This window comes from Ursus americanus, chromosome 2 (assembly GCF_024610735.1).
Source record: "Ursus americanus isolate L20-20 chromosome 2, mUrsAme1.1.p, whole genome shotgun sequence".
In the NCBI taxonomy this organism is placed as follows: Eukaryota; Metazoa; Chordata; class Mammalia; order Carnivora; family Ursidae; genus Ursus; species Ursus americanus.
This window is the reverse complement of record NC_142128.1, coordinates 38,498,817-38,511,441: the sequence shown is the minus strand read 5'-3', so window position 1 is coordinate 38,511,441 and position 12,625 is coordinate 38,498,817. Positions and strand designations below refer to the sequence as shown.

The 12,625-nt window shown below is 49.9% G+C and overlaps 1 protein-coding gene across 1 annotated transcript in view; it reads left to right on the top strand.

Moving 5' to 3' along the window:
* LOC123783797 (ATP-binding cassette sub-family A member 17-like) overlaps positions 1-12,625 on the top strand; it is a 74,077-nt gene that overhangs the window by 36,170 nt on the left and 25,282 nt on the right. The window contains exons 14-17 of the mRNA XM_087865789.1: positions 774-929; positions 1,083-1,293; positions 2,645-2,795; positions 7,350-7,448. Coding sequence (XP_087721915.1) covers positions 774-929; positions 1,083-1,293; positions 2,645-2,795; positions 7,350-7,448 — 617 coding nt within the window. The remainder of the gene's footprint in view (positions 1-773; positions 930-1,082; positions 1,294-2,644; positions 2,796-7,349; positions 7,449-12,625) is intronic.

Below are 12,625 nucleotides of genomic sequence, written 5' to 3'. Positions count from 1 at the left end.
CATAAAGGGTACAAATCAGGACCAGTGAAAAGAAGAGACATGTAGGGTGAGGTCTGGGAGAGTCCCAAATGCGAGGCTTCCATGTCCTCCGGACGCTTCACCCTGCTGGGATGTGGCTGTGAACACGGTCGCTCACTTAACCTGCAAGTGTCCGGTTTTCTTGGGGGTTCATCACACAGCCCTGGACGGTCGACTCATGGGCCACGGGACTGAACTCAAGCTGCAGCCTCTGCATATCTCCTCCACCCCCCAGCAGGTCCTGAGTCAACACGTTAGCATGAACTCAGGTGTGGCCCCAGGGTACTATGGGAATAACAAGGACACCCCGTCACGCCAGGGATTTAGAGGCCCTTCCCAGTAATGGGACAGAGGCCAGCCAGACGCTTCGTTATGCAGCACTTGCACGGGTTTTCCATCAGTTGAACCTCCTCTGCGTCCCGGGGATAACTCCCACTTGCTCATGATGTAGGATCCTTTAATATGCCGTACTGAGTATTAATAAGACATACGTTTACATGGGTCAAAATGCAGAACCCTTTTGTCCATCCCTTTCCCTGGAGGTAGTAATTTTCTTGTGTCGAGGTTACCGATATACTAGCAAAATGCTGGCTGGACAGGTGGGCCTGTACCGGGGAGGAAGGGAGGGACGTCAGGGCACCAGGTGCAGCTCACGGAGGGAAGAGGATGACACCGAGGCCAGGCTCCTTGTGGACTGGACGGGCCAGCCTCCCAGCAGGAGCCCCTACCGGACCTCTCTGTCTCCACTGTTGCAGCTGAAGGGCTTGTCCTGCCAGAAGTGCCCCGAGGAAGTCCAGCGGATGCTGCACGTCCTCAGTCTGGAGGACAAGCAGGACTCCCTGAGCCGGTTCCTGAGCGGGGGCATGAAGCGTAAGCTCTCCATCGGCATCGCCCTCATAGCGGGCTCCAAGGTAGGCGGGTGGGAGGCCCCGGGGCGGGGCAGGGTGCACGCGGCACGGGCTGGCTGTGGCCCTGGACGCCTGCAGAGCAGGGGTCTCCCGCACAGCCAGCCTGGGCCCGCGACATGGCTTTGCCACCCCCAGCGGCCACTGCTCTGCCTGTAGGTGCTGATACTGGACGAGCCCACCTCGGGCATGGACGCCATCTCCAGGAGGGCCATCTGGGACCTCCTGCAGCAGCACAAGAGCGACCGCACCGTGCTGCTGACCACACACTTCATGGACGAGGCTGACCTGCTGGGGGACCGTGTGGCCATCATGGCCAAGGGGGAGCTGCAGTGCTGCGGGTCCTCGCTGTTCCTCAAGCAAAAGTATGGTGAGTGGCCCCGGCGCTGGCGGGCCTGCTTCCCTTCCCCACAGGACCCCGTCCCTGGTCTGGGGGCGGTTCGCTTCCGCGAGGGCCCCTGAGGCCAGGAGAGGGGCCACAACAGGAGGAGGGAGCGAGGAGCACAGCCTGAGACCTGGAGTCAGGAGATCAAGGTCTGAGCTCCACTCTGCCAGTTTAGAGCCTCTTCATCCATGTGGCCAGGAGCTTTAACCTTCTTTAGCCTTCCCCTTCCGACCTAGAGAACGGACACTCACAGACCGTGTTCCTCAAGGAGTGAGCAGTGTGTGCGGAGCGCCTATACGGGTGTGGGTTGTTTCCATGGTGGCTCCCCTTGTTCTCCCAGACCCCATGCCCTCCTGGGTCTCCGCTGCTCATGGAGCGGACATGTCTCCATGACTTCACTCCATTCTCTGCCTGTGTACTGGGTGACCTCATCCGGTCTCTTGTGCTGGAAAATGTGTGTCTCTCCAGCCTGGGCCCCTTCCTGAACTCCAGAGGAGCGTGCGTACCCGGAGCCTACTCTGTACCCGCGTGGATACTGACCCGCTCTGTGGGACTTGTCCAAACCCTAGGCAGACCGGGGGCCCCTCTGCCCGCTCTCTGCCACCACACCCACCATCCCCAGCACAGACAGCTCCTTTCTTCAAGTGGCTTGGCCAAAACCTTGGAGGCTCCCTGACCCCTCTGTCTCTCAGAGCCCAAATCCCAATGGTCCGCAAACCCTGGGGGCCTTCCCTTCTCCCCAGCCTCCACGCCCAGCTAGCACCCTGGCCAGGCGTCCATCGCCTCCTGGACTGTTGCACTTGCTGGCTAACTCACCCCCAGCCTCTGCCCAGCTGTCTGAATGGCTGTGTCACTCTTCTGCTCAGCCCCTCAGTGACCTCCCCTCCCACCAAAAGTAAAAGCCAGAGTCCTAGGACTGGCCCACGGGGCCTTGCTTGGCCTGGTCCCGTCACCCAGGGGCATTTCCCAATGCTCTTCCACTCCCCGGCTCAGCTCCTGCCCCTCGGGCCACACCCACTCCCTCCTCAGCCAGCGCCTGGGCACACTTAGGCCTCAGTGACCCTGTTATAATCACACACCCCCGACCCCCATATCCCCTCCCATGTTTATCTTTCTCCTCAGCACATGTCACTGATAACCCATAGATCTTCCCTATTTCTCTTATTGTCTGCCTCACGCCCTTTTAATGAAAGTCTGTGTGAGCCCTCGAGAACACGGACCTTCAGAGGCCAACTCCTTGGGGTTCCCATCTGACCCCACAGGGCCCCCCAGCTCCACTTTCCCACAGAGCTACCCATTCTGAGCTACAGAAAAAGTCTTTGAAATGTTGTTTCAGGTGCTGGATATTACATGACTTTAGTGAAGAAACCTCACTGCAGCACAGAGAAGATTTCTCATCTGATTTATCACCACATACCTAACGCAATTTTGCAGTCCAACATTGGAGAAGAATTAACATTTATTCTTCCTAAAAAGAGCATACACAGGTACGGACCCCAGAGGATGGGAGTGGCTGTTGGTCTGACAGAGCTCAGAGCCGGCTCTCTGCCCCTCTCCTCAGCAAGAGCTGTCTATTTGGCTAGGGTCTGGACCCCCAGGCCTTTGGCATCTCCTGGAAAAACAGCACACTCCAGGCAGAACAACTCCAAAATACGGGGCTCTGATGGTGTCACCTCCCTCCTTTAAAACCTCGATGGCTCCCACTGGCCTTCACGTTAAAGTCAGAAACCCTTTATTGGGTGGCGGAACTGAGATGAATGTCTGACCTGATTTTCTTTAATCATTTCAGACTTCAGAGTGGCTCCCGGCACTCCCCACCACCTTCTCTCCCTCGTGTTGCTCTCAAGCAGGAATCTGAGCTCATACTTTGCTAGGAAGATGAGAGCCACCAGATGGGAAGTCAACTTCACTCCCAACACAAGTTTCTTCCTTCCTTCCATCCTTACAGCCAGCGACGCGGCCTCTTTCTGCTGGAGGCTCACCCTTTGGCCCCAGCTGCAGGTCTTTCCATCCTGACTTCTCAGAAACCCACCTGCTTGACTCACCCCGCTCATCCACACCACCAGTCTCTCTCTCTACTGGGTCCCTTCCGGGGGCACACTAACTCCCCACCACCCTCCCCGAGGCCCTGGCACCCACTCCTGTATGTTCTGTCTCCATGAGTTGGGCTGCTCTCAGCACCTCGTATTAGCGCCATCCTGCAGCATTTGTCCTTTTGCGATTGGGTTAGACCTCTTAGCACAATGTTCTCGAGGTTCAGTGCTGTGGCACATTGCAGAATTTCCTTCCTTTTTAAGGCTGAATAATATCCCACGTCTCCCTCCCTCCTGCACACACGTGGTGTTTATCCTTTCCCCGTCAATGGATCCTTGGGGTGTGGCCCACTTGAGCTACGATGAATAGTGCCGCTATGAACATGGTGTACAAGTAGCCCTTCCAGGCTCTGCTTTTGATTCTTTGGGGTATATTTACGCAGAAGCAGAAGTGCTGTGTCCTACGGCAATTTTATTTTTAAGTTGTTTGAAGAACTACCACACTGTTTTCCGCAGAGGCTGTACCGTTTTGCAGTCTCTCCCACAGCACACAAGAAGTCCAGTTTCTCCACAGCTCACCAATACCTGTTGTTTTCTGTTTTGTTTTTTTCCTTAATAACCAGCCTAATGGGTGTGAGGTGGTACCTCACTGCTGGTCTGTTTTGCGTCTCCCTAATGACGAGTGATGTTGAGCTTCTTTCCATGTGCCTCTTGGCCATTCGTATGTCTTCTTTGGAGCAATGTCCATTGCCCATTTTTTAAAGTACTTTTATTTATGAAGTCATCATTAGGTCATCTCCACCCCCAACGTGGGGCTCGAACTCAGGACCCTGAGATCAAGTTTTGCACGCTCCTCTGACTGAGACAGCCAGGTGCCCCTCAAGTCCTTCACCCATTTTGGAAGCAAGCTGTTTTCTACTGTTCTGAAGTTGTAGGACTTCTCTCTACATTATGGGTATTAGTCCTTTATCAGACACAGGATTTGCAAGTATTTTCTCCCATTCGGTGGATTGTCTTTTTACTCCAATGATGGTGTTTCCTGATGCGCAAAATTTTTAAATTTAATGAAGTCCAACTTGTTTATTTTTTCTTTTGTTACTGTGCCTTTGGTGTCACATCCAAGAAATCACTGCCAGATCCCATGTTTTGAAGCTTTTGTGTGATTTCTGTGTGATTCTCTAGTTTTGTTCTTTTGCAAGATTGTTTTGCTTTTTAAGGGTCCCTTGAGATTCCATATGAATTTTAGGATGGGCTTTTCTCTTTCTGCAAAAAAAAAAAAAAAAAAAAAAAGTCCTTGCCCTTTTGGTAGGGCCTGTACTGACCCTGTGGAACACTCCAGCTGGCAGCGACATTTGAACAATATTACGTCTTGCAGTCCATGAATATGGGATGTGTTTCCATGTATTTCCATCTTCTTTACTTTCCTTTGGCAATGTCTGATAGTTGTCATTCTACAAGTCTTTCGTTTCCTTGATTAAGTTAATCCCTAAGTATTTTGTTGTTCGATGTGATGCTAAGTGGGGTAGTTTTTGTAATTTCCTTCTCAGATTTGCTCATTGTACTTAGAAATGCACCCGATTTCTGTGGGTTGACTTTAAACCCTGCTACTTTGTGCAGTTCACTTAGTAGTTCTCATAGCTTCCTTGTAGCGTCTTTAGAGTTTTCTACACATAAGATCATGTCATCTGCAAGCAGATGATTTTACTTCTTCCTCTTCAATTTGGATGCCTTTTACTTCTTTTTCTTGCCTAATGACTCTGACTACAACTTCCAGCGCCAGGCACCTCCGGCTCTGCCAGCGCGGACGCTACGTCAGCGGGGAGGCAGATCCCCGGTCCTTCCCACGCTGCCATCTTGCCGGCATCGCCCACAGGCTCTCAGCCGTGAGCCAGGCTCCTCGAGTTAAATTAGCACTTGATTACACAAAGATACTTAGAAAATCCACAAATATTTGGAAATTCAACACTACACTTCTGAACAGCTTATGGGTCAAAGAGGAATTAGAAACGGTTCTGAATTGGACGGTGATGAAAACACGACAGATCCGAAATGTTCAGATGCTGCCAAAGCGGTGCCCAGAGGGAAACACACAGCTTTGAAACACTTACGTTAGGGAAGAAGAAAGCTTAAAACCAACGACCTGCGTTTCTAGCTGAGGGAGGGAGAAAAAGCAGAGAGAAAGTGAAGTGCACAGTACCGAGTAGAAAAGAAATAATAAATGTGAAGAGAGCAAATGATAGAAAAAGAAACAAAAAGTATCGAGAAGACTAAAATAGCCAGATATTGTTTATTACAAATATTAATAAGAGTGATAAGCCCCTGTCAAAGCCATCAAAGAAAAAAAGAAGAAATCCAAGAACCAGCATCTGGAATGAGAAGACCACCATACACACTGAGCACAGGGTTACGACAGCCGTGAGAAAATACCACAAACTGGACACTGTAGATGAAATGGACTGATTCCTTGAAAAACACAACCTACTCAGACTGACACAAAGTGAAAGAGAAGAATCCGAATTTAATCACACATCTATTGATGAAATCGAATTTGCAATGGCAAATGTCACCGAAAAGAAAATTCCAGGCCCTATCAGTCGCTGAGGAAATAAATCACCCCAATCTTTCAAAAAATAGAGACGGGAGCAGCACCCCACTCACTGGAAGGGCGGTGTGCCTCTGTTACCAACATCTGGAGCGTGGACAGAAACACAAAGTCTGTAGTAAAATAAGAGCCACCGAGTGGACTTACCTGGGGGTTCCAGGCGCCAAGACGGCTTGGCCCCCAGGCCTGGGGCCTCGGTGGGATTTCGGGAAGGCTGGGCCCAGCCGGAACCATTGATCAGAGCGTCTACCAAGTCCTGTAGGTCATGGCGGCTTCAATGGTGGCTCAGGAGTCCTGGAGAAGCCACCCAGAGCCTGCAGGCTTCCTCCGACCCAACCCCCATCACTTCCATCCAAATGTCAATCAATGGGCAGGAGAGGAATCATCTGAAAGGGGCGGGAGAGCACTTTGCAGGGTGATGGGAAGGTCTACCTCTTGGTTGGGATGCGAACAAGGCATTTTACAACACGTAAACCTTGTTGCAAGACAGCCGCCATCGATGAGCATGATTTCAGTCATGGGAGACTGAAGAGCAAGGTACTGAGCACTGAAGATGGGACCACCGAGCACACAGCACGGGCCGGCTACTCCGCCGCGTGTCCTCACGTGCAGCTCCCCCGGTGCGTGAGGTAGTGTCTATCACACCGATGAGGAGAGCTGGGGACAGGGAAGATCTAGCCCTAGTCACACAACCCGCAAGTGGCAGAGTCGGGACTCAGGGCGCCTCCCACACCCTTACCCACCGTCCCACACCTGGTGCGGCCTCTCCGGGGCGTCCGGCGTGCGAACAGCTTATTTAAAGGCACCTTGTTGGGCTTGACCCTGGGCTGCAAGGTAGGGGATTGTGGATTCCTTCATGTCACACAAAAAGCCATGATTCATTCAGCTAAAAAAAAAAATGGAAGGCATGCCTAAGAAAGGGTTGGAGATTAGCAGGCTGTTGAGAATTAGCTCCTTTCCTCATTTAGAGGAACAATAGGGGAAAAAAAAGAGCACTCACTGTCTTTGGAGAGAGCAGCTGAGTTTGCCTCCTGGTCTTGCTACATGTGGCTGTGTGATCTTGGGGAAGTTACTTAGCCTCTCAGCACTGTCTTCAAAGAGCTGTTGAGACAACTGACGGAGTTCATACGTGGAAAAGGGCTGGGAATGGTCCCTGGCCCTTGGTAAGCACTCCAAAAATAGTATGAAAGAGATGAATTATTTACGAGGTGTGTGTGACATTTTTCGTCCCAGGAACGTTCTGGAGTAAATTCTGTCACCCTCGCTGCTCACGTTCAGAGGGCTGCAGCTTGGGAGTGACAAGATTGAGACCTCCCCAGCCCCCACTGTTTGCCCTGTGGAAAGCCAGGGTGACAGCGAGGGGTCCCCTTCCTCCTGTGAGGAATAAAACCACTCTTCCCTTGCAGGTTTCCCTCTCTATTTACCGAGCTGGAACTGAGGCAGGTAGAGCTGGGGATCGCCAGCTTCGGGGCCGCGGTCACCACCATGGAGGAGGTCTTCATTCGGTAAGCAAGGGTGACACTGCAGACCCCGAGGGTCTTACAGTAGAGGGGGCCTGAGGGTCCTGCATCTAACCCCTGTCCAGGGCTTGGCTCCTCCTCAGGGCACCTCCAGTGATGCTGATACTGCTCAACAGAGAAAGTGTTGAATACAGTATCACTTTCCAGGAGGGAAAAACAAACCAAGCGGACACTGTATCACCTGGGATGCTGTGGACTGTGAGTAACCGATGACCAAGACTCGCTGGTTTAACCAATGAGGGAGGCTGACTACGTCCAGCTCCGGGGTGGGCTGATGGATCCACTGAGCTACGTGAGTGTCAGGAAGCAGGCCGGCGGGCTTCCTTCTAGGAGGGTCACGATGGGGCTCTCTAGAGGAGCCACCCAGAAGGCCCAACAAGGCCAGAGAGTGAGGATCCAAGCTGGCAGTATCTGTCTGTTTCCTGCAACATGCAGGCTCTTTACGAGTGTTATTAATGATACATTTAATTGTATATTTTATCTTATATTTTCTACTAGTCCACGTGGCTTTTTCTCTCCCCCCTTTTGGGGTATTTTTCCTCCTTCTATATTTTCCTCCCCACGCTAGTGGGAAATTCTACGTTCTTGCCGAATGACGTTAGCGGTCAGCGTAGATCCTGAGACACGTATGCAGCCTGTCAATGTGCCGAGTGAGGTAGTAGCTTTACTTTGCTCCAGGAACACACTGAGACCTCGGGGCATGCGCATCCCACCCTCACCAGCTTGTACACAGAACCATGCTACTGTTGAGAACGCCAGTGGTCGCTTAAACTCATGTGCGTGTACTGGGTGCGTTCCTCTTACTTCTCCGATAACCGTCCTGCCCACAGGACGCTCTCCACAGCGCCCGTTAGCATTTTTATGCAGGGGCCAAACACACTTGTGTTTTTGTTTCTGGGGTTTTGTTCGGTTTTGGTCTGGAAATGGTTTTAGCTCTCTAATTTTGGAAGGAGGCTGTCACCAGATTCAGAGTTACTTCCCATCAATGTGCTGAAGATACCATTTCCCAGTCTCCACTCTTGCTGCTGAAAGTGAGCTGTAGGTTTACCACTTCTTCCTTTGAAAGAAATCTGGCCACCCTTTGCTTCGGAATTATGCCCCTTAACCACAGTCTCTCTGGGTTCTGTTTTCTTTTTACTTATCCTGCTTGATGTCTGGTGGACTTCCGGCCCCCGACGGAATGCCTGCCGTGAGTTCCACAGCGTCCGCCGCCACGCGCTCCCGCGGCCTCTCTGCTGCTCAGTGTTCTCTCCCCGGAGGACAGGGCTTAGATCTTCTCGTTGTCTGTGCTATGTGAGTTTTCTCTTCTTTTTCACCTTTCCCAGCCCTTGCCTCCCAGAGCCGCGAGCTTGATAATATCCTCCGATGTATCACCCAGGTCGCCTCTTCTCTCTTCAGCCGTGTCCGATCCTCAGTTCAACACTTCCACTGAGTTCTAACAATTACGTCTTTATCAAAGTACAACAGACGTACCGAAAGGTGCACAAATATCGAGGCTACAGCTCAGTTTTATTACCGAGTTCTCATCTATTCTGGATACAAGTCCTTTGTCAGGGGCATTTTCTGCCCGGCCTGCGGCTTCCCTCTTCCTATTCTCAGAGCCCACCCTTAGGTCACAAAGTCATTCTGCTACCTTTTCTTCAGGAACTTGACCATTTTAGCTTCTGCATTAGATCCGAGGCCCACCTGGCATTAACTTTGGGGTTAACCTGTGTTAACTTGTGTGTGACAAGAAGTTGAGGTTCATTTTCTTGCATGTGGGTATCCAGTCACGATGGAACTATCTGGGGAAGAGACTTCTTCCATACCAAATTGTTTGGATGCCTTCAAAATCAGTCAACTGTGTATGTCAATTTCTACACCCCTATTGTGTCCCACTGAACCAGCTGTCTGTCCCACGCCAGTCCCACACCACTGTGATTCCTGGAGCTCTGTAGGATGTCTTCAAGTCAGGTAGTAGATGGTTCTTCCGGGTCTATTTTTTGAAGATTGTTTTGGCCATTATAGGTCGTCTGTGTTGACATGTAAATTTAAATTTAAACTCATCAGTTTCTATTTTGAAAAAAAGACCCTGCTGGAAAACTCATTCATTGGTTACAACAGGCAACACCATGTGAATGCGAGCCGTTAACAACAGGGAAAACAGGAGCAGGGGTAGAACAGATACAAGGGAATTCTGTGCTTTCTGCTCAGTTTTTCTGTAAACCTAAAACTGTCTAACTATAAAGTCTGTTTTTTTTCACCTGCTGGGAACATGACTGGTACTAAATTGAATCTACAGATTAATTTGGGGAGAATGGCCATCTTTCAAACATTCATCCTTCCAATCCATACATATTACACATAGCTTCGTTTACTTGGGAGGTCATTTCTCATTTTTATCGGCCATATTTTGCCGTTTCCAGAAGTTCTGCATATCTTTTGTGAAACTTACTCCTACGTATTTCATAGTTTTTGAAGGCATGGAAATGGATTCCTAAATTTTGTTTCCAATCAGTTGTGGCAGATCTAGAAGTCACTCTGTATTATTTATATCTAGAGATATAATTTATTCACTTATTCAAACAGTTTGGGGTTGATTTCCTTAGTATTTTGTGTATAACCATCATGTCATGTAAAGAAGTTCTACTTCTTATTTCCCAGTCTTCATGCCTTCCACTTGCTTATCTCACTGGTAGGGTCTTGAGCATAATGCCGACTGGAAGTAGAGAGGAGGGATGTCCTCTCCTGGTGAGGGGAATGTATAGCGATATAAATCTCCCTCTGAGCTTCACCTGCCTGCGTCTCTGTTTTCTGGTATGTAGTATTTTCATTACCATTGAGTTACAAATATGTTTATTTTTCCATGCGGTTTCTGCTCTGACCTGTGGCTTACTTAGAACTGTGTTTCTTAATTTCCAAATTCATGGAGATTTTTTAAAAAACTGTTCTCTTGTTTTATTTTGCCTTGTTTTGTTAATGTAGTTGATTTCTGACCTAATTTCACTCTGGTCCTAGCATATACCCTGTATAGCCTCCTTCCTCCAAAATACTTATGTCTGTGGCTCAGGTTACATTCCGATTTTACAAAAGAATGCTCGTTCCTCAGTTGCTGGGTGCCGTCTTTTGCATACAGCAGCCAGGTCCAGTTATATCTGTGGTGTACAAATCTTTGGCATCTTTAAAAAAAAAATTATCTGGGGGCGCCTGGGTGGCACAGTCAGCCAAGCGTCGGACTCTTGGTTTTGGCTCAGGTCATGATCTTGGCGTCACGAGACTGAGCCCCATGTCGGGCTCCACGTTCAGCATGGAGTCCGCTTGTCCCCCTCTCTCCCTCTGCACCTCACCCTGCTCTCTCTCTCTCTCATAAACAAATAGATAAAATCTTAAAAAAAAAAAAAAAGCAAGTGAGACACTAAGTCCAGCTTACAATCAAGGGGAAGAGATTAGCACAAGCAACAAAAGCAAAAACAAACAAGTAGGACTGTATCAAACTAGAAAGTTTGTACCCAGTGAGCGCACACACCACCCCCACAAGAGAACACCGTTCAGCCATTAAAAAGAAGGACAATCCTACTATCGGCAACAACACAGGTGGTCCCTGAGGGCATTGTGCTCGATGAAATAAGTCAGAGAAAAACACACACTGTATGATCTCACTTAGATGTGGAATCTAAAAACCAAACAAACAGACAGACTCCTAGAAGCAGAGAACAGCTGTGGGGTCACCGGAGGCAGGTGGTGGGGGAATTAGGTGATGGGGGTCGAAAGGCACAAACTTCCAGCCGTACAGAGAGTGAGTTCTGGGGGGTCACGTGCAGCATGATGACTGCAGTCCATAGCACTGTATTGGTATTGGACAGCTGTTCAGAGAGTAAATGGTAAAAGCTCTCACCACAAGGAAAAGCTGTTGCAACGCTGTGAGGTGGTGGACAGTAACTGAACTCACTGTGGGGATCACTCCACAGCATATACGGACACCTGAAACACACCATGGTATTTGTCAGTTATATCGCAATAAAACTGGGAGGTTAGGACAGGGCCAACACCAGGAGGTAGAGATTCGGGGGGCCAGTCAGACACCGTCTACTGCATGTGGAAGCTCTCCGAGGAGCTCGTACTCTGTCTGCAGAAGCCTATCACCTGATGTCTGAAGAAAGTGTGGTGTGGTGTTCGCCAGCCTCCCACTGTAGAAAAATCCCCTCCCTCCCTCCCTCCCTGAAATTCAGTCTTAATAAATGACACTCTTATTTTTTTAAATAGAAAAAAAAAAACCCTACTAGCAGAAACCAAATGAGGACGAAAAATTAAAAAATACAACCTATGCCATGAAATTTCATGGGGCCAAAGAAAATACCGTGGCGAAGTGCCCCGTGACGCCCGACTCTCCCTACACACCCACCTCAGGCACCAGCGGAAGTCCTGACGAGAGGCCCACAAATCCTGGTAACTGTCATTAATATCCCCCAATGTGTAGAAGGGCTGAAGAAAGGAGGAAGCCTGGAAAAGTCAAGGAGAAACCATCCAGAGCAGAAGCAGAGCCTCGGCAAAGGCCGGGAGGACCTCCAGGGCGCACTGTCCATGGGAGCAAGTCCCAGGCTGCTCACTCCAGCCTCACCCGTCTCACTGTAAATACGGCTGACCCGTAGACGCAGCAAGATTTTGCAGAACTGACTCTGTGACTCATGAAGCTAGGTCACAAAAGATACGGTAGCCCTGCTCTTGCTCAGTCTGGGAGAAGCCAGCTACTGTCTCGTGAAGGTACTCAGGCAGCCCCAGGCAGCAACTGCGGCTCCTTCCAAGACCTATCCTGGAGCTGGCTCATATTGGCTCGCGAGAGCCAATCATTAAACTATCAAGAATTGTGTGAGCCAGTTAAACATAGCAATTATTAAAAATTAAATTGCATAAACTTATGATTTCATGGGGAAAAACAGTGGTACATGTGATATCCATTCCAGAGTGTGGTTTTTTTCCCACATCACCAAGCAGATAACTCCATCCTGACACCATCTATCTGGAAGACTCGCATCAGATCCCCCAGGTTAAGGGCTCAGGCCTGCAAGACTGCCCCCAACTCCCAACTCCAGACCCCAGTCCCAAGTCCAGGTGGTCACGTGGGCTTTTGACCCAGCGGCTATAGACTGGACGTTCCCACCACTCCCTCTTTGATCCATTTGCTA